The 27,996-nt window shown below is 36.9% G+C and overlaps 2 protein-coding genes across 9 annotated transcripts in view; one reads left to right on the forward strand and one right to left on the reverse strand.

Annotated features, from left to right (window-relative positions):
- Positions 1-435: 435 nt before the first annotated feature.
- LOC127859607 (dual oxidase-like) lies at positions 436-25,963 on the reverse strand. The gene is made up of 21 exons (XM_052397107.1): positions 25,881-25,963; positions 25,192-25,433; positions 23,473-23,535; positions 21,284-21,355; positions 15,193-15,363; positions 14,559-14,746; positions 14,113-14,320; positions 12,639-12,802; positions 11,649-11,709; positions 11,152-11,248; positions 10,798-10,873; positions 9,721-9,823; positions 8,885-9,057; positions 8,148-8,326; positions 7,644-7,762; positions 6,889-7,023; positions 6,309-6,419; positions 3,119-3,229; positions 2,196-2,308; positions 1,098-1,283; positions 436-561 (listed from the first exon to the last, which is right to left on the reverse strand). The coding sequence occupies exons 2-21, from the start codon at positions 25,220-25,222 to the stop codon at positions 436-438; spliced, it is 2,487 nt and encodes an 828-aa protein (XP_052253067.1). The 5' UTR covers positions 25,223-25,433; positions 25,881-25,963.
- LOC127859437 (dual oxidase maturation factor 1-like) overlaps positions 24,090-27,996 on the forward strand; it is a 124,149-nt gene continuing 120,242 nt past the window's right edge. For 5 of the 8 annotated variants that reach the window (XM_052396804.1, XM_052396808.1, XM_052396807.1 and 2 more), the window contains exon 1: positions 26,175-26,302. In XM_052396804.1, the coding sequence (XP_052252764.1) occupies positions 26,178-26,302 (125 nt within the window). In that variant the 5' untranslated portion in view covers positions 26,175-26,177. Of the gene's footprint in view, positions 24,265-26,174; positions 26,303-27,996 lie in introns of those variants that run through there. The other 3 variants (XM_052396815.1, XM_052396813.1, XM_052396811.1) reach the window with 3 other exon arrangements.

Genomic DNA, 27,996 nt, shown 5'->3' on the forward strand with positions numbered 1-27,996 from the left:
TCATTTCGTTGAAAAAATGACGTCATTTCACAGTAAAACAGTGACAAATATCGATATTTTTCACTGTTATTTTTCACTGTTTAAAACAGTGGAATGCCAGTTTTATTTCACTGATATTTCTCTATAAACCACCGGAAAGCATATAATAAATAATAATAATACGGGATTCCCTCCTGTGATCCGTACCTTACTTTAACTATTTCTCCTTTATATCTAGGCTCTTAACTTTACAAGATCTATCATGAATATATCAAAACCGCTACTTTTTAAGTGCATCATTTGATGCACCTTTGTGAGTTCTATCTCGAGTATATCAAAACCAAACCTGTAAGTGTATCATTTGATGTACCTTTGCGAGTTCTATCTCGAGTATATCAAAACCACACCTGTAAGTGTATCATTTGATGTACCTTTGCGAGTTCTATCTCGAGTATATCAAAACCACACCTGTAAGTGTATCATTTGATGTACCTTTGTGAGTTCTATCTCGAGTATGTCCCGGGCCTGTCGAATCTCTACCGCCTCCTGGTCCAGGGTCGGGTCATAATCCATCTGGAACGCCTGCAGTGCGGATCACAATAGTATTACAAATGTAACAATGACATCGCCTGTCTTGAATGCAGTCCAACGCGAGGTATTCATATAAGGTATATATGTATAAAATATCATAACAATGTATTAATTATATCTGATGGTAGTGAGTGGGAATAATTTTCTTGTTTTAGAAGCCGTTGTTCTCACATTAAAATCAAACAAGACACTCTCTTGTTGTTCACCTACAACATTGATCCCCATTGCCCCAAGTTTTAATCCCAATCTAGGTCTTGTTATTATGAATACATAGAGGGTCACATGTGTCACCTAATTTGGCAATTTAAACTTATTTATCTTACACAATATGTGTACTGTATAATCGCATCGTTGGAAAGTGCAGTGAAACTGCATTACATTTACACATTTTCGATGTGAACGTACCTTTCACTTTATGCGCGATACAGCCTTCATACTTAAATTCAACAAACGAGATTGTAGTATTCATGTGTGTAACAAAATAAGGTTTGAGACAATTATTACACTAAATAACACTGAACCCTCACCTCCGAGAAGACAGTCTTGAAAAACCTCTCCAGCAGTTGGTTCCGCTTCTGCTGAGTAAAGGCTTTTTGGTAGAGGTGCTTCTCCTTCATCTCGTGACAAACAAGGGAACCAGCGTTCTCTACGAGGGTCTGTTCCAGCGACGTCAGCAGCACGCGCCTCTGTGACTCGTTCGTGAGTTGCAGCACCTGGAGAGAGAACGATGAGTTATGTCATCACAGCGTGGAATGACTGAGTCTGATCAAAAAGCTCTTTATCTAACTCAAGGACGCACCTGTGTTTTCTTTGTCCACGAGTATGAGATCACAATATCGTTCCTCTTTCTCAAAAACAGTACATTGAGCAAGATTAGACCTATACCATGTTGCAAGAACCGCTTAAGTAAAATAGTGTAATGTATGGCATATTCAACCGCCGAGGAGTGTTACATTTGATACAGGCATCTACAAAGCGCTGGGTCAGGGTCAAAACTAAAAGAAAGAATAGTTTATGTGTTAATAATGCCAGACTAGCTTTACGGTTAGCATAGACGTTCGCATAGTCGCTTCTGACATAGTTGACCGCGTTTAAGGATCAAACTCTGCGCATGTGAATTTTGTCAGTGGTAAACATCCCGAACAGAAAGTATTATCCCCAGCTACCCCTCTCACATCACACTCAAAACAAACAAATGTTTTATAATTCATTAAAAGGTAAATGGTTTGATATTTAATCTACAATTCGTATTTTGTTTGATCTGACAAAGTCCGGGACCGTAAAATACGCTGCAAAAGGCTAAATAGGACCTCGCCACTTTTGGAACACACACACAGGGACGCATCTGTCTCTCAAAAGTATCTTCATAGGAAAGAAATTCCGGAATTTGTTATCGATGGGCTTCATAATATTGTTAAAACGCGCGTGCATTAATTAAAAATTTAGCTATTTATTTTAGCTCGATTGCATAGAAAGCCTAAGGCTTATTAGAAACGCCCTCAAGTCCGTTTCCTGGGACTAGAACCAGTACTTGGTGTCTATGGGGGAAATCTAAAGAACGCTCCCACAGTGGGGATGGAACCCGTGATCTCCCGATCGCTAGGGATCGCGCGTGCATTCCTTACTAGGTCATACTCCTTAGGGACGCGCACCAAGACGACGTTGCGCCTCTTGTTGGAGCTGACGAAGCATTGCACGTGCTTGATGTTCAACATGTTGATCGTGCGGATCGGCCTCCCTGAAACGGAACGGGGCTCGGTAGGTTATTGTACGGACGAGCCATTCAGGACATTTAACTGGAAGATGTGTTGAAAATTTCTGTATAACTACAGTACAGTGATAATATTTAGTTTAAATCTATTTATTTAAGCTCGATTGCATAGAAAGCCTAAGGCTTATTTGAAACGCTCCCTAGTCTAGAACCAGTACTTGGTGTATATAGGCGAAAGAGCGCTCACAGAGTTGGGATCGAACCCATAACATCAAGATCGCTAGGCGGACACCATATCTGCTACGCCAAGGTAATAATATTTCAAATGTGTATATTTGTGGGGTACTGTTGCATCATTTGTTCGAGTTTTTGTAGCGTTGTTTCTTATTTGTAACTTTGGAAAAGGTGAACTAATTAATGTCTTATACATACAAGATCGCATTCGTAGACAAATACATTAATACAAATTACTTTTAGGAATTGTGAACATTACAAGTAATACTGTAATACTGAACTCGACCCTTACCAGGTCAAATGGTAACATTCGTAGTCGTTCAGCAAATTAATGTCAATAATGAGACAAAAAATGAAAATCGGTAGAAAATGCAGCAGCATAGAGAGATGTAGAGATGCAGCACAGGCTTGGATATACATGTTTAACAAAAATATGAAATTTAATGAAATCTTCATAATTATGGATTATACTTATCCGAAAGGACAATTCATACATTTTATTCTCATTAAATACATATTAAATTAATAATTGCTAAAATCTGAAAATATGGTTTATCTTTGAACACTCTTAATAAAGTTTATTCTACTAAAAGTAGTGCCTACCCTTGAGGTTGATCAGTTCCAGAGAGCAGTCCGGTTTGAGCCGGATGACGACAAGGCGGGTCTCCTTGGCGCTCTGCCACTCTGTGCCCCGGTGCTGACACACGCAACTCCCTGATGAAATCAAAGTTAGAATGTATAAAAAATATTAGTCAATGCGTTAGCTAAGAACGTTAGATTAAGATTCATTTAGTCTTGCAAACAGGTCCCAACGCTTAATACGCTGCAGTCTGACGTTTACATTATAACGCTTGAACAAAAAATCAAAACGCATATGTTACCAACATTCTTTTTGGTAAAAAATCTGGTGGAATCTTAGTTAAGAATAGGACTCTTCGAAGCGTGTTAATTGGCCCATTTAACATGTTCAATATTGGCAAATAAAAGCAAACCGGCTTGGAACGAGTGATTTCATTGGTTGCTATTTTCTGTAGATATTTAATACGCGAGTCATTACAGCTGTTGTTTAAACCACTATGCTTTTTATAATGAAGTATAAGTGTATTAAAATATATGCTTCAAAACTTTCAGAAATAGGAAGTGGTATATTAAAATTTAATTGAATAATTCTCGACCGTAAAATGCCAAGATATCATTTATGATTATGCATGCAATTTCGACTCATAGTTGCAATGGTTTCGCAGTGAAGTGAACAACAATTTGTGAATATCAGGTCAGACCAAAGGAAAAGTAGTTTGGGTTAATAGTTTTCGATAAGCGGGGCAAAGCAATGTCGCTGACCGACAACTACATGGTTAAATGACACGATAGAGACATTCGCATGCTTTGACTTATTGTATAGTAGGATGTAAGTTTTATATACCATGTTTCGTCGTTAACTATAAACTAACTGCTATTCAAAAGAAAAAAAATATGGTTTAACAAGAAGACACATGGCAAACAACACTATATGTAGTACAACTCTACATTCCTTAAGGTCTAATAACATTCTCTGGGAAAACCGGCTTAACCCATGTGCGTATTGTGCCATCACAGAATAGCGTTTGCACTCCGAATAGGCTTATCAGGGACGAAACTGTCTGCCTATACTAGGCTTATCAGGGACGAAACTGTCTGCCTATACTAGGCTAATCAGGGACGAAACTGTCTGCCTATACTAGGCTAATCAGGGACGAAACTGTCTGCCTATACTGGATTTACGTTTAGAAGACACTTTCTTAACGGAAAATTCAATAAAAGCTAGCTGCAAGGCTATAAAGGAACGATACTTCACACGCACATGCGTAAATTCTGGCTTTCTTTCAACCAGACTCATTTGGATAAACATGATAGTTTATTTAAGCAATGGTAGTGGTAACAAGCTATGTAAAATGTTTTTGTTCTAAGAGATGGCAATGGCCAAATGAAAACTAACCAATGCAGAAATAAATAAAATGCACATTTGAGTAGGCCACTGGGCAAATTGGGATAAATGCATAAGCGTAATGAATGGTCCGATATAAGCCAATACAGTCCAACTAGGGACGACACTTTCCGCTTAAACTGAATTTTCGTTTAGAAGAGAATTCCTCCAAACGAACATTTCCATAAAAGCAGAAAGTATCGTTTTAGATAAGCCTTTTTTAAACTGAACAAGCTTATCTGAGGTGATTCTTCACGCACTTGCATTTAAACCGGTTTTCCCAAAACGCGGCTCAAATATAAACAAAGGTGATTTATGGCATAATTGATATAAGCACACACATATTTCAGCTCGTATCATTCGGAAAAAAATAAAAACTGACTTGAAACAATTAATAATTCAAATGTACGGGTTATTTTTTTACTTACTGCTGATTTGGGTTTGAGCAATCAATTTTAATAACACTGTTGTGATAAATAACCAATAATTATGCGAAACAATACATTGAAGTTTTACCATGTACTTTTAACATGCAATAATTAATATATATATCTAAAAAAAATAAAAGAAAGGAAATCTAAAGGTTTTGGTGGTTTTCAAAAGAAGCAATTGACATGCACAAAGCACTTCAAAACTAATAAACACTCATATTTTGTCATGCAATATTGTGTCGTTACTACCGACAATGAGGCAAACTAGTCAGTAGTATATGGAAACACACAGTACCTGTCGTTCGCCGCCAAAGAAAACCTATTTAACAGAGCATACACATTACAATTGCATTCTTTCTTACACTGCCCGTATAATTTGTAAATTATAATTCTGATTAATAATATCGATATCTTAAAAACGTTAATTTCGCCATTTACCAGCAAATTCAGCTGCACTTGTTTGAAGACCCGGTACAAAAGTAATTAAGAAACTATAGAAACCGTTCGATCTCATTCAAATCGGTAAATACCCGTGATTTGGTAATTTTTAGTTTAAACTTATTTCTGTTAGCTCGATTGCATCGAAAGCCTATGGCTTATTGAAACGCTCTCGAGTCCGTTTCTTGTGACTATAACCAGTATTTGGGGTCTTTGGCAGAGATCTAAAAAACGCCCAAACAGTGGGTATCGAACCCATGACCTCCCGGTTGGTAGGCGGACACGCAACGGTAACCTCTAAACCCCATGGTAATATGGTAATATCTCATACTGGTATATCTATCCGAGACAGCATGTGACGCCCATACGTACAGTGCACATTATTGTATGAACCATGTCATGAGAAAATGAATCGTAATCGCAGGGTAGCTCCAGTAAGCCTGAGACGCTGCACAGTCTTGTTAGGATCTACGCTTTTCGCTATAAAGTAACGAAATGTTTCATGGTATCATAAGCGGATAGGGTAGCTCCTGGCCAGACTGCACGGATGTGCAGGCTGGTCTGGAGCTACGTTGGCAGCATATTGCATAAGACCCAATTTTGAATGACGCGGCTTAACATATTCCGTTTACACCAAGCTCTTTCGATCAGAAACATTGTTATTTTCTCAGGTCAGAGGGCTTTAATCATAAACATATTTCATGCTAATCTTTTATGGCGTTTGCCAAAACGTTTCTAGGAACAATTGTGGTGCGTTACAATGGTCGTAACGGCATAGTTATATCGAGGCAGTGGTGTTGTTAGTGGTAGGCGCTGTGATTGTGGTGTTGGTGGTGTTCGTGGTGTTGAGGCCGTTTATTGGTATAAAATAAAATCCAAAAATAAATAAAATAAAATAAATAAAACGACACAAATAATACTGTACGACAATGTGCATAGAATAAGATAGGGAAGAACGCACCTCCCTGCCGCTCGCCGATGGTTTCCTTAATCTCCCGCTGGAGGTCGCTCACACTGCGCATGTGCCGCCACTGCTTGCACTTGGACAGGATGTACACAAAGAGAAGACAAACTACAACACAGAGGCATGTATTCACGTGTCAGTCATATATGCAAACATACAAATAAAAGAACAAAACCGATAATGAATATAAGACACAACGCGGAAAGCAACAAGACTAATTGTATCATATATAGTAAATGCGTGGTCATGCATGCCTTTAGAAAATAACGCCAGTGTTCTACATGTATGCATGTTTGTTACATATACCTACGTGCCCCAAATAAGCAATGGAGTCATACATATTTAAGTGAAACAAAAACTGGGGTGTTATACTGTACGGATTCAGATGAAAAAATTAATCGAAGCCATCAATATGTGAATAACTATTGCAATAAATTAGTATCACTTTCTGATAGCATACGGCCTCGGCATTTTATGTCAATGTGTTCGCATATAATTTTCAAATGCTTTGATCTAGCAACTTTGGTTACATGGCAAGATTGTATCCCAAAGTTCATTCACCACTGTCTCTACGTACGGAATGGAATCAGTCCGAATGAAACCCACACGATGATGTAGGAGGCCTCACTTCCAGCGAAGTAGTCGTAGCCCCTGTGGGGCGTGCACGGCTCTAGGACCCTTTCGTGCACGTAGATGCTCGGGCACTTGTGATCTGAGGAGGAAATAGAAGACGTGCACGGTTGTATAAGATTGTATGTATTTGCGCGTTTAAAGTTTCATATGGTCGGCGAAGTACCGGTAGGGGAATCACTTGGGGATTTGCACAGTACAAGAACTCTCCCGTATACGTAAAGATGCTCTGTGTTCGGGGTATGGAATTAAAGACGGTCAGTGCCTTACTTGAAGTGATTTGCACGCGACTCGTTTATTGTGTTTGTTACTCAAACTAGATACGTTTGGAATAAAAATTTACCGACAAAAATCTAGTGGAAAGAAACAAGTAAACATATAAAAAAAACGACAGAACCGACATAGTTTCGGTATATATTTGTATTCAATGATGGCACATGGGTTCATAATTTAATTTATTAGCTTGAAATCCTTGGACCCACGACTTTTACACAAAGATTAAAGTTCGATTTAAATCGGAGAAGTACATTAGGCAGTACTATTAATATGACGTTTGAAGGCAATCAAACGCAATTGGAAAACTATTTCTACGCAGGATAGATCAACCAACCGGTGATCGATCAACCAACCGACGCCCCAACCAACCCACCAACATGATTTGTGTGTGTGTGGTGGATGGAGAAAGGGAGGGGGCATAATTACCGTTGCTGTACTGGAACACGTTGTCTTGAATACCAATGAAGTCGAAGCGCGTGGAGTTATGGATGACGTCATGCATACGTATACGCTTAATCTGAGCTATCTCCGCCTCGTTAAACATCCTGTTGGAGATAGGCACCACAATTAATGTGTAATATATAAGGAAAACAAGTGGAAAATAATCGGATAAGAAGCCAGTCCAAAATAAAATAAAATTTGTGAAGAGCGGAAGCAGGACCTAATACATATTTAAAGCGGCGAGCGTGCCTTTATCTTGTCTTTCAGAACAATACTGTACTAAAATATGGGCATTCGGGTATAAAGTATTCAGTTATTAAGATTATACAAGATCAAGCATGTTTCAGTTATTATTTTTGACTTTGTCCAGAACAATTTAGTGCATTGATTGTAAACATTGTTTTGTGTATTCCAAAATAAAAAAGTCAATATATCAGGAAGTCAATGTACTAATAGAGTATACTTTTATAAATTGAAATACGTTTGTACCCATTCTCTCTGTTCTCGAACCAGAACCGATCCCCGTCACGGATTCGAATAAATTGGTCCCTCAATATGGCGCGGAGCAGGGGCCCGGGCCCGCCTCTAGGGGTCGTCTCCATCATGCCGCCGACGAACACATCGATGTCATCCAAACCGCCATACAAGCTCTCGAGTCTCCGCAACGCCTATGAAAGATGTATGCGGAACTTGTAAATGAACGTCGCATTATTTGGAAACTCTGTAATGCATCGAATATCGCAAACATAACCACGAACGTGTTTGCGAAAGATACCGCCAGTAAAACCATGTTTACGTGATTGACATTTGTTTAAAGTCTATGCTACCAGCCGGCTAAAAGCAAATACATGTATTATTATGAAATCTTTTACGCTCATATGTCAAAGACTACGCGGAAAACGTGTTTCGTGAGAAAAGATTTATAAATAGTGATGTCCGGTTTTCAGATAACCACCACGACAAAAAATCGCTAAGTTAAACAATATACCTATACCTAATGACAATACCTTAAGTCTTAGCTTAAAAACTTGACTTTAATGCGTGTTCGCATGATATCCAAGTAAATAATTTATTACTATTCCTCTTATAATTACAATCGTAAAACATTCTACACATACGTAGGCAAACATTATACTTCATAACTAACCATAATCATGTTTCTGAACAACAAAATAGACGACCAAACAAGAAAGCTAAATAAATAACACGAAACACGTGTAAGATACCTCAGGGTTTGATGCGTTCAGCCACGGGTTGATTTCCGGGAAGCTTTTGACCCTCGGTAGCCCCATGTATTGCCTCACTGAGTTGTAGTCTGGCAGCCCGTAGTCCCGACCTCGCATGATAGTCTGGGCCACATAGTCGTGGCGGGAGAAATGTAGGGGTCCATAGAACTTACCTGAAACGCAGGCATCAATATTTAATAGTTCTTACAATGAAATGCTCAAATAAAATTAAATACTTAACATGGGATGGGTTTGTTGCTAAGATCTAGCATGGAAACACAATTAAAACACTCATATTTTAAATAGTCCTTAGATACAAAAATGTAGCGACTAATGCACCAAGGTTGCTTGTTAAAAGGAATTTATACTTAAACTTGTCGAAACCAAATAATACGATAAGGGTGAAAAGTCGTTTTCATGGCCCATTGTAGAACCACATCCTTCAAATTGGGCTATCATTATTGAAATACGAAAATTAAATTCACATAAATATTGAATAAGTTTACGTTTATATTTGATTTTTTTCGCGATCATGAATATTCGCACAAAATGTAATTCAATAGTCAAACATACAAATAGTTCCTGTACACTTATATTATACCGGTATTACTATATATGAACCTTGTTCTTGGACAACTGGGCTCACTGCATGTGCATATAGTGTCCGCCCAGATTAGCCTGTGCCTCGTAAAGAAAGTTTCTTATAAAAGAAAATCCAGTTTAGGCGGAAAGTGTCGTCCCTGATTAGCTTGTGCGCACGCATTAAGCACAGAATTCCAAGAACGAGGCTAATAGTATCAAGTGTTATTGTAAGATGACATGCGCAGTAACCGTACTTTGCAGATCCTCGACCACCTTCGTGTCTTCGGCCTCCGCAATCTGGGAAACCATTCCCATCAAAGTCTCCTCCACCTCATCCTCTCTCTCCATTAATACCTCCTAGAAATGTATGTCACATGGTTGAGTAATAAAGCGTTGTTGATACTAGCAATGCGGTAGTTGAGTAATATAGAGTATTTGAAACTAGGAATGTTATAGTTGAGGAATATAGAGTATTTGATGCCAGCGATGTGATAGTTGAGGTTATAGAGGGTATTTGAAACTAGGAATGTAATAGTTGAAGAACAAAGAGTACTTTAAACTATCAATATGATAGTTGAAGAACAAAAAGCATTTTCTACTAGCAATGTGATGGTTGAGAAACAATGAACATTTGATACTAGCGATGTAGAAACAATTCCCATCCACTTCTCCTATGAATATGTTACATAATTGAAGAATAAATAATATTTGAAACAAGCGATGTTGAAACCAGTCCCAATACAGTCCGAACAATCGCGACTTGTTCCTATCTGTTTCCATTCACTCACTAGGAGTATGAAATGACTGATGAAACAGAAATGTTTAACCCATTTATGCCTAGCGTCCTGAAAAAAGGACATTGCAAACAGCGTAGACCCAGATGAGACGCCGCATAATGCGGCGTCTCATCTAGGTCTGCGCTGTTTGCTTAAATGAATTTCTTTATGAAATATTCTAAATATAGAAATAAATATACTTGACACCCCTAATTTTGGTAATAAATTGATCCAGTTTAGAAGGATGGGAGAGTCCACTGGGCATAAATGGGTTAATTTATAAAATGGGAAGCCATGCCAATACACGCCTGGCTCTTCTACTGCATTCTCTGTCTGCATATCCGGTTGGTAGTATGGGATATAAAGAGAACATAAACGAACAACAAAGAAAGACAGACGTGTCATAGAAATACAAATAACTTACACGAAATATCTTATCATTTCAGAGATATATGATCTGAGACAGTTAGATGTTATCCGCCAAATTACACTGGTACAAATTTGATTGGATGGATGATTGCAAATGACAAACAGATTCAACCGTATCATTTTTACCTGCGACTTCCAATACAAGTTGCATAATCGAAGCGCAGGGAACGCACCGGATGAGGCATTGGCACATTTTATGTTTCTACAACATTCATCAAAACGTGTCAACAAGTTTTGCTGTTTTTGTTAGTGTGTTATATGTTATTATTTGTTTTTTATTTGTATTTTCTATTTAAACAATTTCTAACAATCTTTCAAAATAAATTGCACGAAAAATATATGTTTCAATTTCAACTTTCTTCTCATTTATTAATTTTTCCATAAAATATTTTCCCTTAACTTCAATTGATGCGAGTGAAAAATTTCAATAGATATATCGGTGGATTCCATAGTACAAGTATTATTTTGCATATTGGCTACCTTTGATGTAGTCCGGCGGGTATTAACGTCATTATGTAACGTATGGCTGAAGCGTCAAAAACGGCAGTGACGTCAGGATATATGTCGGATTTATAGCCTGGAAAATTCAACGTATAAAAAATTTGTTTTATTCAACCATAATTACGTTCTTTGATAGTCCTTGGTAAATATTTTGCAAATTTATGCATTAAAATATTGTGTCTAGCTGTAAATTTAGCTGTACTTATAAACAAATACCATCTGTTGATATACCACTCGTAGACTACAATTGAACGAGAAAACTTTCTAGTAAGGTGGCAATGCATTGTTTTCATCGCATATCATTGTAATTTGTAGTTTGAGTGCTGCGGTAGAGGAATTATTAAACGTAAAATTATGTAAGGGTTCTAAGGTTTATTTCAGAGTTTATGTGACTGAACACAATTTATTAATTGTATTCGTTTTTCTTTTTCACCATTGACCGATCTGCAGCATGTACGATATTGCTTTTGCCATACCTGTATATTCCGGTAAACTTTCGCCAAGAAGTAGGGGAAGCCACTCATAAACGATAACATTCTGAAAAAGCGATACGGCGTGTTTAGTTTCATTAGCACGGTACTTCTTCTGTTTAAACAACAATATAGTATTTTAGAACATAATGAACAATAATATTGCGTTGAAAATCAGCTTTCTTTTTAAACAACACGAATTTATGTATTTGTTTCAAACAATCAAATCTACGTGTAAAAGAAAGTATTTTTGAATTCTAAGCGTTCTTTTATAATTATTTGCAAATGTGGTTTAATACTTATTTTTAATAAATTAGAAATCTCGAGACTAAACATCATTCGTTTCAGGCTCGAAGTAAGAATTCATCGTATAAAAAATTGTTAAACTAAGCCAGAGGGGGTTATCACGTGGCAAGCAATATTGCGACGTCCATTCCGAGGCAGGTATTTTTCGCCGTTTTATACATTAGTTTTATTTATTGTTTAAATGTCGCCCTCTTTTCAGACATATCAGCTGAAATTACGTATTAAATTTTGCTCGTTATCTCGACTTTACCTGCTCAGAATTTTCTTAGCGGGAGGTGTAATTTTGTGATCGCGCTAAGAAATTTCGCAGTGAAGTCGAGCTGTAGAGCGAATTGTAATACAAAATAAACGCTAAAGACTTTCCTGCTGATATGGCTGGGAAATGAACGGCATCTATTTTTATGAAAGTAATGAAGGGTATAAAACGGCGAAAAATACCCGTCTCGGCATGGACATCGCCATCTTGTTTGTCACGTGATTACCCCTCTGTGAGCAACATGCTGTTTTTATTACCGACGCAATCTGTGCTACAGTTAGCTGTAAAATGTGTTTCATAAATGGCAAATGTCACTGTGCAAAACCTGCCGATGACAAATTGAAGAATAAGTGCAAATTGACAAACTACGTAATAATTACAAAATAACAAACTAACGATGTACAGAAGGACAAGTGTTAAGTATTCACGCGCACCTGCAAGGTTGCGATGACCCATTCTCGAGCGCGTGCGAAAGTCTCGTCGAAGTCGTGATGATGGCGAGAGTCGAGGCGGTCCACGACTTTATTGTGGTACCGGAAGAAGAGGACGCCGAGCGACAGGATGCCAGGATTCTCTTGCGCATGCTTGTCGCCGAGTTCTGGGGAAGTATTCAAAAAAGGTCAGTGCTATACCGTCTAGTAGTGTTTCATTTTGAATTCGACAACGAGTACACCGAAAAATGCTTTAAACACAATTTAGTTTTCTGTATTTAGCTTTTGTTTTGGTTATTTGAAAATCAGAAAAAAGTATATGTAGTTTTCGTTGTTCGTTTTGAATTCGACAAAACGAACAACGAAAACTACATATACTCTTTTCTGACTTTCAATACACGAATTAAGAAACTTCAGTAAAATCGTAGTTATAATTATCCTAGCTGTATTTGTGTTCATATGAATTATTTTCCATATTTATGTGGGACATTTGTGAACGCCCAAATAAGCCCCCTCTAAGTTATGATTAGTAAAAAAAGCCGCACTGTACGTTTCGAGAATAATAACTGGTTTACAATTTCTAACTCACTTATTTACAATAGTTTATTAAATGTATTATTATTAAAATATTGCAAACATGGAGAGCAATAATCCGTTTTTCGAACCTGAGCATGTACTGTGGCACGATACCATGCTACATGACATTTGCAAGCGACCATGCGAGGACATTTGATTTGCACATTATTTTCCCCCTTGTAGGTATGCCTTGTAAAACAATTGTATGTTGTCAAAAATATTTTTCGGTTTTCTTACAAAATATGATTTGCTTATTCTATTATGTGTGTATGTTGTTTCGTATTGTGCCGTACTTTTTTGGCCATTGGTCACTTGCCATAAATAATGGACCACGAAATTGTGTATAATAAGAATGCAATACTGCTGCAGCAGCTGGAGTTTCACTTCTTTATATTGGGTTTATCAAAAGACGAGCTGCAGATTCACAATGTGAGCGCCTAGTACGACGCAATATTCGATTATTCCAAAACGAAACAAACGATGGTCAGTCAGTCAGTCAGTCTGTCAAGTCAGTCGGTCTGTCTGTCTGTCTGTCTGTCTGTCTGTCTGTCTGTCTGTCTGTGTCTGTCTGTCTGTCTGTCTGTCTGTCTGTCTGTCTGTCTGTCTGTCTGTCTGTCTGCCTGCCTGCCTGCCTGCCTGCCTGCCTGCCTGCCTGCCTGCCTGCCTGCCTGCCTGCCTGCCTGCCTGCCTGCCTGCCTGCCTGCCTGCCTGCCTGCCTTCCTTCCTGTCTGTCTGTTCTACAGTGACTACTTCTGTCTTCATATACAAAGGGGTCATTTTACGTTTATTACCTTTAAAAACCACTAAATACTTTGTGATAAACTCAAGTAACTTATTATATAAAACATTGAACAAATTCACATCTTAATGCGATATACTGCAGGTAGCAACTACTCCTTACTCCAGTATTCCAGCTGGTCATGGAACCGGTGCTCCACGGGGTCAGGAACCGCAACAAACGGAAGTCCCTCTGCATTCTTCTGCGGGTACTTGGACCACGCGTCCCCCGCGGCCAGCTTAGGGGATCGGTCCGCCTGGAGGTTCAGGGCTCGAACCAGGTTGTTTCCATACACAAAACTGCCGTCGATGTAGCTTGTAGCCTTGTTCACCTGTTTAAGGAATTGTAAGTTTTATGTCAACGTAGCTTATTTTAAAATGGATGAACATTCCTTCAAACTGGTGTGTGCTTACACAATGAGCGCTATCGTGTACCGGTATTACACTTGACGGAACCGATGAAAAATATTTTATCACAATCCCAACAGATTACTGAACATGAATTGGGAACTTCAGTTTTTTTCTAAATGTCAGAAATATGATCTTTTCAAGAAGAATAATAAGAATTGCCTGCTTTCTGGGCACATTTGGTGACTGTCCAGTCTGCTTGTCGTAGGCGACCCTCTCGTAGGGCAGGGCCTTGTTTCCCGCGCACTGTGGGTCGAACTCGGGGTCGCACTTTGGTACGGGTATGGAGAGGAGCTCCACGGGGCATGTAATGTCGTCTGTGTCGAGGAGCTCCAAGAATACCAACTGACCTGGGATTTAAGTGGAGACATGGTTGTGAAAAACAACACTTTTCATTTTCTTTTTACTGCACTTTATAATGAAAATGACTTCTGTGTGAAATACATGTTTGCGAGAAAATATACTCAGAGTAAGTAAATGAATATTTGATTAGGTTCCCAAAAAGGCAAAACTAATCACGCCCTACTAAAAAGTAAAATATTAATTCTACCAAAGAAGACACAAATAATCCTGTTCTACCACAGAAGGCGAACTTAATGCTGTCCTACTTACGAAGGAACAATTAATTATTTCTTACAAAAATGGCAAAATAATTCCCACCATATAAGGTACAATTAATAAAACCAAAGCATGCAATATGTATACTGTCCTACTGCAGAAGGCAAAAATATTCCCGTCACCCTAAAGAAGGAGACATTATCCCCTTTCCTACAAGAAAAGGCCAACTATACCATACCGAAGAAGGCGAAGAGGGCGGTCAGGTTCCTTTCATTAGGCGTGTACGTGTTGTTTGCATCCTTCTTGAAAAGCGTCTCGCTGATAAGCCGAGGGCTGGGCCGGTTTCTGCCAGATAGCTTGTACGTGTAGTCAAAGTATGCCGTGGTAATGTTCTGCTTCAGAGGCTTTCCTAAAACAAAATCAAAGCGCTGAGAGCACTGAAGTTGGTCGCAATTGCGCAGCTCAGTTCATATTGCATGACATGGTGGTGTGTAACCTAGAGTGGCTTTGTTTACTTTTACTTTTGAAGTTTAATTTTTATTTTTACGCAAGTTGAAGATATCTCAAGTTCCAGTGACATATATAGGTGAAAAATGAATATGTTCAAGTTACAGATTGTACTAACTTTTTACCTGCTACGTTCTTTGGAAGACTACAGCGATCGTTATATAAAAGTGTACCCTTTCTCGGATCACAATTGGATTTCGGACAGTATTGATATTCTTCCTGTTACACATGGTAAACTGTCATACTACAGTCATTTTATTAGTCATGATGTCAAGACATATAAGAATAAAGTATCATCATGGTGTTCTATAAAGAGACAGTCTAGTTTCCTGCCCATATGTATACTATTATGCGGAGATGTACATCCACATCCTGGTCCTTCAACAGATTGTCATGAAAATACAACTTCAAGTCCTAGTACACAGTACCATGTATTTGCAAAAAGGGGTCTACATTTCATACACATCAACACTAGAAGCTTGATTCCATCTTTGGACGAAGTACGTATTATGGCACGTAAAACAAGAGCTGCGTGCATCTGTATCTCAGAATCATGGCTTGACGACTCGGTACCGGACTCGGAAATTTTTATTAATAACTATTCAATTCAACGCAAGGATAGAAATCGTCACGGGGGTGGTGTATTGATCTACGTTCGTAGCGACTTGTCGTTCAACAGTCGTAGGGATCTGGAGCATGCAGAAATAGAAGCAACATGGCTCGAAATACTCTTGCCGAAGTGTAAACCAATTCTTTGTGGTGCAGTTTACAGACCACCGAAACAGTGCAATTTTTATGATAAATTTGAAAGTGTTTTATCTTCTAGTACCCATTTTTCTGAATATGAAACTGTAATTCTGGGTGACTTCAACACAGATGTTTCTAAATCTAGATCTTGTGCTCTTGTGTCATCTTTTAAAGATTTTATCAATATGTTTAGTTTAACACAATTAATATGTAATAGTACAAGAGTGTGTAACACCACTTCGACCACTATTGATTTGGTTCTAGTTTCGGACCCGGAGAAGATTTCACAGTCTGGTGTTATAGAAACAACTTTCAGTGACCATCACATGATATATTGTACCCGGAAAGTAACAAAATCATTCATAGGATCGCATAATAACATTTCTGCACGTTCGATGAAAAATTATAACACGGAGATTTTTCAAGCGAACCTTTTGGCTACGGATTGGAATCAGGTTTTATTGTGTGACAATGCTTCTGAAGCTTGGGATCTTTTTAAACTTATATTTATGTCAGTGATAGACAATATTGCTCCTATTAAACAAATGAGAATTAAACAAAGGACTGAACCATGGATAGATTCTGACATCTTGGAGGCCATCACGCAAAGAGACAAGGCTTTTAGTAATTACAAAAGTGATAAAAGTGCTGAAAATTTTGAATTATTTAAATTATTAAGAAATAAATGTAAATGCTTAATTGATACAGCGAAAGAAAACTTCTTTACAGAGTCTCTTGAAGCTAACAAAAATGACTCAAAGTCACTCTGGTCTATTCTTAAGAATCTTGGTTTACCATCTAAGAAAGGATTATCTTCCTCTTCTAATATTTGTCTCAACATTGATGGAAATATATGTTTTGATAAGGAAATTATTGCAGATTCTTTTAACCATTTTTACACTACAGTTGCCTCAAAGCTTGTTGATAAATTACCAACTTGTGTTCTTAAGTTTGGAAAATCATTCGTCATTAATTTTTACGCTAGCATTGGTGTTAAAGCTGCTAACAGTTTTTCTTTTTCTTTAGTTTCTGAGAACCAAGTACTAAAATATTTAAACCAGCTCAGTTCTAATAAAGCAACAGGTTTAGACGGTATGCCCTCACGTTTTGTGAAAGATGGGGCCTCGATTATTTCTCAACCTCTTACTCATGTTATTAATTTATCTCTTATACAGGGTGTTGTTCCAGATGATCTCAAGTCTGCTAGGGTTGTTCCTATTTTTAAGAAAAGTGATACAACCTCTGTTGGTAATTACCGTCCAGTCTCTATTTTGAGTATTTTATCTAAAATTTATGAAAAGGTTGTATATGACCAAGTTGAGTCATACTTCAAGGTTAACAAATTGTTATATAAATTTCAGTCTGGTTTCAGAAGTGGTTTTTCAACGGACACCTGTCTCATACATCTGACTGATTATATCAGGTTGGAAATGGATAAAGGTAATCTCGTAGGGATGATTCTTCTTGACCTCCAAAAGGCCTTCGACACTGTAAATCATTCTATACTTCTCATGAAATTAAGTGCAGCAGGTCTTGGTGATGATATATTAAGGTGGTTCAATTCATACCTTTCAGATAGACAGCAACTTGTTGATGTTTCAGGCACTCATTCCGGTACAGCCCCAATATCATGTGGAGTTCCACAAGGGTCAATTCTAGGTCCCCTGCTCTTCCTTATCTATGTTAATGATATGTCTGCTGTGGTTAAAAATAAGCTCCTCCTATATGCAGATGACTCAGGTATTCTGGTGTCTGGTAAGTCTAAATCTGATATTGAAAGGTTATTGAAAGAAGATTTGCATCTGGTTAGTCAGTGGTTGGTTGACAATAAGTTGTCTCTGCATTTAGGTAAGACGGAGTCTATTCTATTTGGTTCTAGGCATAAAATCAGGTCAAACTCTTCTCTTGATATTTCTTGTAATGGTACCATTATTGAATCTACATCTTCAGTCAAATACCTAGGGGCTACATTGGATCAAACTTTGTCCTTTGATACCATGGCTCGTTCAGTCATTCAGAAGGCCAACTCCAGGTTAAAATATCTATATAGAAAAAAAGAATATCTCACTCAGCAAACCAAGAAACTTCTTGTCATGTCTTTAATCCAATGTCATTTTGATTATGCTTGCTCTATATGGTACCATAGTCTCACAAAAATGTTACAAAATAAGCTCCAAACCACCCAGAATAAGTTAATGCGGTTCGTTCTAGGTCTCGATGCAAGGGCACACATTGGGCCAGAACATTTTCGTTTGCTCAACTGGCTACCAGTCAATAAACGTGTAGACCAGATTGTTCTTGGCCATGTTTTTAAGATTCAAAATGGTTTGGCCCCTGACTATATGGGAGAACATTTTATCCCGCAGGCCTCTATTCATTCATACAGGACCAGGTCAACTCAAAAAGGTGCTTTTGCTGTCCCCAGGGTCAAAGGTTTCGGGTCAAAGTCCTTTTGTTACACGGGATGCTCATTATGGAACAATTTACCCTCCAGTATTACACAGATTGACAGATTGCCTGTTTTTAAGTCATCTTTAACAAATTATTTATTAGAAAATCTGTAATTTTTTATGTGTATTGTTTGTTTTTTCGGCTTAAGGAATCAGTTTTAGTCAGCAATTTTTATCAAAATTGATCCTATCTTTCAAAAATGTTATGCATTCTCCATTTTTATTCTATGTATTTTAGGATGGTGTAATAAATGATGCTATCTGTGATATCTAATTTATTTCTTACACATTTTTTAATAGTGTATTTTTAGGATCTCATAATTAATAATGATATCTGTGATATCTTAAGTATCAAAATGGTCTGTGATATACATGCATAGTATTTAATATATTTATTTTAATTATGTTGGTCATTTTATTGATGTAATTTTGTTTAATATTTAAGTGCCACTCTATGTCATGCCACCAGCTCAAAGGACCACAATGGAAATATGGGTTTACCCATTTTTGTGTTATCCTTGGTGTTGGTATGTATGTAATGGTATATTTATTTTCATGTATGTTATATTTTATATTTTGTACATGTTGTAAATGCCCTTGTATGCATTCCTTGCCGAAATAAATCTATCTATCTATCTATCTATCTATTGCGTTGCCTCAGTCTTTATTATTTCCGCCTAGCGATCTCAATGGCCCGGGGTTGATCTTCACTCTACTAGTTTTCTAAAGATCTCTTAAAGTTATGGTTCTACTCTTGAAATGAACTTGAGAGTGTATCAGCGCCCAAAGCTTTCGACCCAAGCGAGCTAAAATAAATAATGTACGTTTAAATTTTGGAAAAAAAAAACAACAGCACCTTATATTACAAGTATACGAAAAAATACGCAACAATTCTGTGTAAGTGAATCTTCGTTGGGAAACCCAATATCATTTATTCAATTCCAAATATTCAGTGGCACTGGGACTATGGACGGGCTGCTCGGCTTGTTGTTGGGTTACCTATGACTCGTCAACCATGTATGTATAGTGCGCTTGATTCGTTTCCTGTGCTCAATCAATTGATACTTGTTGCGTTTTTCTTTCGCATATTAAATGACACAACAACAAAGTTTTGAAAACACAGTATTTGTTTCTATTGTGTTGTTTGTGCTTTTAATTTTGTATATTATAATCGATTTCGGTACACAAACTAGCAAATCCATCGAAGCGGTATCGTTATAAATGTATGGTGAGCTGATGGGGTAAGATAATGGTTTGCAAGCGGCACTGGTGACGCATAGAGCAATCAAACTAAAACAATTAAATTTACTCTCAAAAACACATCATTACGGTTGTTTCCCATAGCGACTGCCATAGCGACTGCCGTTAAAAAAAAACGAATATGAACATGCGTACTCAATAGTGCAGGTGCATTTGGAAAACAAACTGACTAAAAGCACATCAAATTTCAAGAAACATACGACGCACTTTTAATCTGATATCATCCCGGTGCATTAGGTATGATGGGTATGTCTCCAACCAAATACCCCGACCTTATCATGAAAAAATACTTTCCAAACAAATCAAATGCTTCCTGATTTGATTTATTTATAACTTAAATATATGGTCGTTGCTAAAAAAAGTGGTTTGCAAATTCATCATTTTCAACATCCGTAATTCTTCGTATCATTCGATAAGCTTTTTTAACCGACGTGACTCATATTCCTTAAAACAAGATATGTGCATTAATAATAGTTTAATTAAAATTAATAAATACTCAATATTCGGTTTACTGCCCCTCATCGACCAATCAATGAATTTGGTTAAATGACAACTTGTGTTTATTGCTTGTAGAAGGGGAAAGTGATAGATCAAAATACGACCACATCCTTAATGATTAACACGAAGATCAAATAAACGAAAAATAAAATGATAATTCTTTTATTCATAGTTTCTATAAAAATCACTTTAAATGTGTTTAATTTACATTACGGATACAAACAAATACAGATCATAGCTGTAACTTAATTTGATTCGAAACGCTGAGAACAAGTAAAATCTCCGCGCGGAAATTGGCTATCGCGAGAACTAATGCACGTAGAAAAAAATATATACGGATATTGATGGTACATACTAAACATGTTTAAACAAATTAAGATGACATTGCGAAATATTGTTCAAACACTATATATAATAATATGATTTTCTAAAAATAAACACTATTTCACAAAGGTACGCAATTTTATTGGTTAGGCATGGGTTGACGAGCAACTTTAAAATTTTATAACTATGGAAAGCGTTCGTATAAAAACTGCGCAACATATATGCAGTCATGTATCAGGGTCTTATTTGCGCGACATTTTCATTTAGATAAGCGATTGTTAATAATTTAAATATTATCATTTTAATGCAATTTTCCCATTACTGTGCAAGCACTGAGAGGCGTGTGATTTCGTCCCCCTAATTTGCATGAAATGTGAGTGAAAGAAGCAAAAACAGACATCAACAACAAAATTAACAACCGTTCGATCATAAAGTTACTTGAGTTTTCAAACATGTACATTCGTGACGAAACGATCACCAATATAACATTAAGAATATACAGGAGTTTTAATTGATTGTGTTGATGTTTTGTGAACGTTTTACCTGCGCTTCCCAAGCTTGGCGTGATCAGATTGTTATAGTAACCATCAAATCGTTGTTGCGTGAACGCAGCTCCTGCAAAACATAAACCATACAAATGAGTCGCGCTCAGAGTAAGTGGGGATTAAATTCATGTGCGTGAAGTGTCGTCCCAGATTAGCATATTAAGTCCTCACAGACTAATCAGAGACGACACTGTACACCTAATCTGGATTTTCCACGAGAAGAGTGTTCCTTTAACCCTTTGCATGCTGGGAAATTTGTCGTCTGCTAAAATGTTTTCTGCTGAATTTCTAAAATTAGCATTTTTTTAGATATTTCTCAAAGAACACTATCAGAATAGCAAACAGTTTGGATCCTGGTGAGACGCCACGTTCTGGATCCTGATGAGACGCCACGTTCTGTGGCGTCTCATCTGGATCCAAACTGTTTGCAATGGCCTTCAAAATCCGGTTCCCGCACTGAAAGGGTTAAATGAAAAATACACTAAAAGCGGCAAGCGTCGTTCCTGATGAGCCTTTAAGGACTGCACATGCTTATCTGGGACGACACTTGACGTACATGTTTAATACCCCTTTTAACAGAGCGAGGCTCAAATGAAAGAGTTAAAACTCTAACAATCGATGGATGCGGTAACTTATAAACAAATTGTAGGTTTTTAATAAGGATTTTGGACCATTGAGGGGAATATTTATGATCGTCAAACTAACGGTTGATGTTTACAAATATTAATTTCACGATCATTTAATTTACCGCACGTGGATGAGTGATGCCACTATATTTCAAAACAGGATGCTTAGAAATCAATATAAGTGTGATTTTCGGGGACTTCCCGTTTTAATTTATGTCATCATTTCAACGTCTAGAGCTTTTTGCCACCTCGTGCCAGGCCCAAATATCTGTTTTTCCTGCGTCATCAAGTAGACGTTAAAAGTCGCGTTGTTTCTGATTGCAACAGAGTAGGCGTTTCACCTAGGTAGGTAATTCGTTTGTTAAATGCGGTGAGTGGTCCAATTAAAGATTCTAAATCTGAATAGATATTTTTAAGCATAGCAGTTGCATACTTTAGAAACCAAAATGTACAAAGTAAATGTTCATAAAACAATGCACGTGTATTTATATAATGACACGACAGCATTGGGAAATGGAAACACATTGTTGGAAAATGTAAGAAAAATATTAAAAAGGTGTCCTATGGTATGGGAATATTGGTAGATCGTTTACATTAAACAATAATTCACTCCTAACGCATTACGTGCAAGCAACAATGTCATAAAGTAAGTTTGTGTTTTTTTCTACCACAAGGTCAATCGCCAATACGTCAGCCTTAAATTTGTCTATCTGCATAACCAGTTTGTTCAATCAGTCCGTCCGTTGGTCCTTAAGTCCAACCATCCATCGTCCGTCCGTTTGTCCACCCGTACATCTGTCAATCCATTCATCCATCTACCCATCCATCCATCCATCCATCCATCCATCCATCCATCCATCCATCCATCATCCATCCATCCATCCATCCATCCATCCATCCATCCATCCATCCATCCATCCATCCATCCATCCATCCATCCATCCATCCATCCATCCATCCATCCATCCATCCATCCATCCATCCATCCATCCATCCATCCACCCACCCACCCACCCACCCACCCACCCACCCACCCACCCACCCACCCACCCACCCACCCACCCACCCACCCACCCACCCACCCACCCACCCACCCACCCACCCACCCATCCATCCATCCATCCATCCATCCATCCATCCATCCATCCATCCATCCATCCATCCATCCATCCATCCATCCATCCATCCATCCATCCATCCATCCATCCATCCATCCATCCATCCATCCATCCATCCATCCATTTATTTCACAATCAATTCCTCCAGCTAACAATTCATCCATCTAACAATCGATCCATTCATCAATTTATCTATCGATTCATCCATCCATATATCCATATATTCATCCATCCATCAATATATCCATATATTCATCCATCGATCCATCGATCCATCCATCCATCTCCATCCATTCATCCGTCCATTTATTCATCAATCCATACGTCGATGCATCCATATATCTGCTATTACCAGTTTTACAGGTATACCCCATATCAACTTTCATTCTAAACTAAGATAGAAAAAACTCAACGATATTGTAAACCTATGTGGTGTTGGTTACCTTTGTGTAGGCACAGCACCACTATCAACAATGCTCCCCACGTCCACAGGTTCTTCATTGTCTCTGAAAGTACAACAAAAACGATGTTAAAGAAAATCTTTAAAATCATTTCCGCAAATGGACAAAATTGAAAAAAGTTGTTTCAGATTCGAAATTTTTCGTTTTAGTTATGCTATTTGTGAGGAAACAGTAATACTTAACATTTACCATGCTAAAAAAATATACATTATATGCATCTTTTGACGATTTAAAAACCTTAACATTATAAAGCAGTGCAACGCAAAACGATTGAATAATTTGGAGAGCTCTGTTGTTGTCGTTATATTTTGTGAATCTACGAGGATTACGTATATGACTCCAGGGGTCAGTGGTTCTAGCCCTCTTGAAGGTTACTTTATATTCTTTTTTTCATTTTATTCCTGATTTTAACTGGAGCTTTTTAGATCCAATGTTTACATTTATCAATATAAAGCATTTAATGACAAACTTCAATACATGCCAAAATCTGTGAAAAGGCTCCTTTAAATGTCAAGATACACCGCACACACCGTCTCCGAGTAGAGCTACATTTAATCATAAATCACGGTAATCACATTTTTACACGCCAATAATGTGATAGCAAGTCTTCGGCCCAACAACTATATACTAGGAAATGATAAGATATAGTACGCACGCGGAAGAAAAATGCTAGTCTTGGACTAACGATATTTGATTGGAGAAGCACGATTGCTATTTGATTGGAGACTTGCGTATCAAGCAGTGTCCAGTGTCGCCAAAAACGTACTACTTCAGGTAACTACATAAACTAAACCATATCAACAAGATTTGTTTAAAAAGTCATTCGGATCTCGATTAATATCCTGGTTGCTCTTGACGTAGTTTACTGCGGCCGTGAAAGGGGAGTAACCGCTGCTAGCCAATGATAACTGCGCAGAGATTTTAAATGCGGTCTATCGGGAAAACGGTACATAATAAATGAATATTGCAATCAGCCGAGTTCAGCATTCAATAAAAAAACTTAAAAAATCTTTATCCTGTCCTATCAGGATCGCGAATTCACGTGTATGGAAACATTGGTCCTGTTAAGCATTAAAAAAAGTAACAACTGCGAGGCTTTTGGAATAAGCAATATGCAGAAAGAATTGACTATTGGGTCATTACTGGATTTCGAAAAATATCACTGACTGCGGAGTTATCTTTAAAGATGCATCGATGAAATGATATTATGGCTTTCTGAATGACGCATTTTAACCCACAACTGGATTCTTAAATTTCGTGAAATTTACTCAAGTTCGTAAAACAACGGTCGTATAGATATTTAAATGATATACATAATAATACACAAATAATATTTAAACCTTGTCCGAAGCAAAACAATTACTTGCGCGAATTAAGACTTATCCAGACGCACGGAAGTAAAAGTTTTTCGAATGATTAATATGAAAAGTTAAAGGCGTTGTGGTAATGACAAGTATTCTGGGACGAGTAAACAAATCATCCCACATTCGTTTGGTAGTTTTTTTACACAAAACAATTATTTAATTATAGTTATGTGTGAATGTTATATATAAAGTGAAAAATGCAATAGAAATGATGTCAACAAATACAAACAAACACATGTTTCGTTGTCCCACTGAGTCCCTTTAAATGTATGTTTAAGCGTTGAATCACTCTCTCTCATGTTTACAAAAGTATTCTGAACGAAAACGTGCAACTTACCTTGTATTGAAAAGGATCCGCAGATTTTCATCAAATCCCTGTCGCGACACACCTATGCATCGATCCCACTTTTATATCTTACAAAGTCGTAACAATGAATGGATGAAATTATGTCAATCATACATTTTGAGAAAAACAGTTAGATTTAACACCTGGTTAAAACTTTTTTTATATCAGAAATGTCTTGTGTTTACCACTTAATTTGTAAAATCTTTTAAACACGGGTAAATCCTGGAAGTCATCTTAACGAAATATCACCAATATTTAAAAAAATGTGCACTTAATATTATTTGTTTAAATAAATGTAAACCTGTCGTTATGTTTCGTTCATGTAAACTAATATAAACGCGTTAACGTCTGCGCTTAACTGTATTAAAAAGCTGTAAACGCACTTGGACGTAACCTAACTATCAGTAACAGGCCGGTTACATTCAACACGTTAATAACTTTTACGAAGTACACATTAATTTACTAATTTAATCTTACTGTCCTCTTGTGTGGTCTGATCTCCGTTTGGAACACCGTATTTACTAATAATCCGCCGACATTTATCAGAATTAAAGAATTATAGGCGACACAACTTACTATGATAGTATTATGTCAGAAATAACGCAGCGTGTCCCGTTTATAAACATTGCTATTTATTGATTAGCGTATAAGTAAATTTTTAATAACGACTCTCGGATCACTTATCAATTACTAAATGCGAATGACAAGGCGCTCCGATTTGATCCGGATTTGATGTGTAAATAACATCGTAAGCTTGTCAAGAAATCGTGGACGACGTCAAATAAATAGCGGTTTCTGTTTTCAAGAGGATTACCCGAGCTATTGACCAATTAAAACGCCAAGTGTAACTGAAACCGGATAAGAAACGTGTATTTGGAAAATACGTGAGACCAGCGTGGACGTTTGTGGTATCGCAAATTATAAATACACTCAATGGTTTAATTAGGCACTACATATCAAATTGAACGGACCAATCAATGTTCGGGGTGAGAAGGCAATTTTCTGATGTAAAACTATATATTGGAGAAATAATCGCATACTTTTTAGATTCTTTGTGCGACGAACTTAAAAAATTAAGGACTTCAAAAAGATACCTGTTCAAGTAAGTCTTTAGTGCAATGATATTGAGGGAAATGATGATGAAGAAGATTATGATGATGATGATGATGATGATGATGATGATGATGTTGATAATAATGATGATGATGATGATGATAATTATTATTATTATTATTATTATTATTATTATTATTATTATTATTTGTATTATTATTATTCTTATTCTTCTTATTATTATTTTTATTATTTTTATTCTTTTTATTACTTATTACTATTCTTCTTCTTATTATTATTATTCTTCTTATTATTCTTATTCTTCATTCTTATTAGTCTTCTTCTTCTTATTCTTCTTCTTCTTATTAGTCGTAGTCGTCGTCGTCGTAGTAGTCGTAATAGTCCTCGTCGTCGTCGTCGTAGTAGTAGTCGTAGTCGTAGTAGAAGTAGTCGTAGTAGTAGTAGTAGTAGTAGTCGTAGTAGTAGTAGTAGTAGTAGTAGTAGTCGTCGTCGTAGTATATTATTATTAGTCTTGTTATTATTTTTATTATTATTTTATTATTATTATTAGTAGTAGTAGTAGTAGTAGTAGTAGTAGAATTATTATTAGTATTGTTATTATAAGTAGTAGTATTAACTTTGTTGTTGTTATTATTATTATCAGTATTATCAGTTTTATGTCCCTCAGTCTATAAAAGTTTAGGGACATAGTTTGTTTGCCGATCTGTTTGTTTGTTGGTTTGTTTGTTGGTTTGTTGGCGTCATACTTTAACATTGTCAAAAACTTTTGGAATATTGAAGATAGTAACTTGAAATTTGGTATGCATGTGTATCTCATGGAGCTGCACATTTTGAGTGGTGAAAGGTCAAGGTCATCCTTCAAGGTCAAAGGTCAAATATATGGGGAGGGGGACATTATTATTTTGAATATAATTTATTGTTAATAAGTTTTGTTGTTTTTTTAATGACTGATGGCAAAATTATAACCGTTACCAACAATTAAAGGTAAAATAGGGTGATTAAATCAACGACGACTTCTCATTGTTAACGATTTAATTAAATGATGACATATATCTAAGTTTTCTGATTTTTTTTCTTCAAGCTACTATTTCTTTACGTATTTTTAATTTCTTGTAATGCAAACCAGTTAAATTGTTTTCCGAGGCTGAGCCGTGTTGTGCAACCTGATATCACGTCCCAAGTTGCTTATAGACTTTGTTTTATGAAATAACTTAAAATTAATGGTATTTATTGTATGTCGTACATATATTATACATTTTTTTGTATTTTTATCCTTGACGCCGGCAAGAAATTATTTGTCTAGTAAATATGTATTGTTACAAAGCTTCCAAATCGTTGCAGCGAGAAAATTTGGATTACTTTTAATTTGTATTCAACATAGTTTATTTGTATACACTAATGTACCTTTTTTACATGTTAATCATTTACAATACAGAAAAAAATGCAAATAGAGAAGATTAAATACCGTTGTCACTGTAATTGACGAACGCAACCTTTGATACGTTTTGAGTGTTGGTCCTTGTGCTGTGTTTCGCTGTCGTGACCGTTTTAACAAATTGCGGTGAAAAGTTGCTGCAGCCAACCCTTAAAAATATAAACACATCTTCTATGTTCTGTGACTTATTTGAATGTGTTTGTTTACGTTCGAACATGCAACTATCAGCAGACACCGTTGAAGCATGTTCAATTTCAAACAACATCGGGAAACATGTCGTAAGATTG

The sequence above is a fragment of the Dreissena polymorpha genome, chromosome 15 (assembly GCF_020536995.1).
Source record: "Dreissena polymorpha isolate Duluth1 chromosome 15, UMN_Dpol_1.0, whole genome shotgun sequence".
Lineage (NCBI taxonomy): Eukaryota > Metazoa > Mollusca > Bivalvia > Myida > Dreissenidae > Dreissena > Dreissena polymorpha.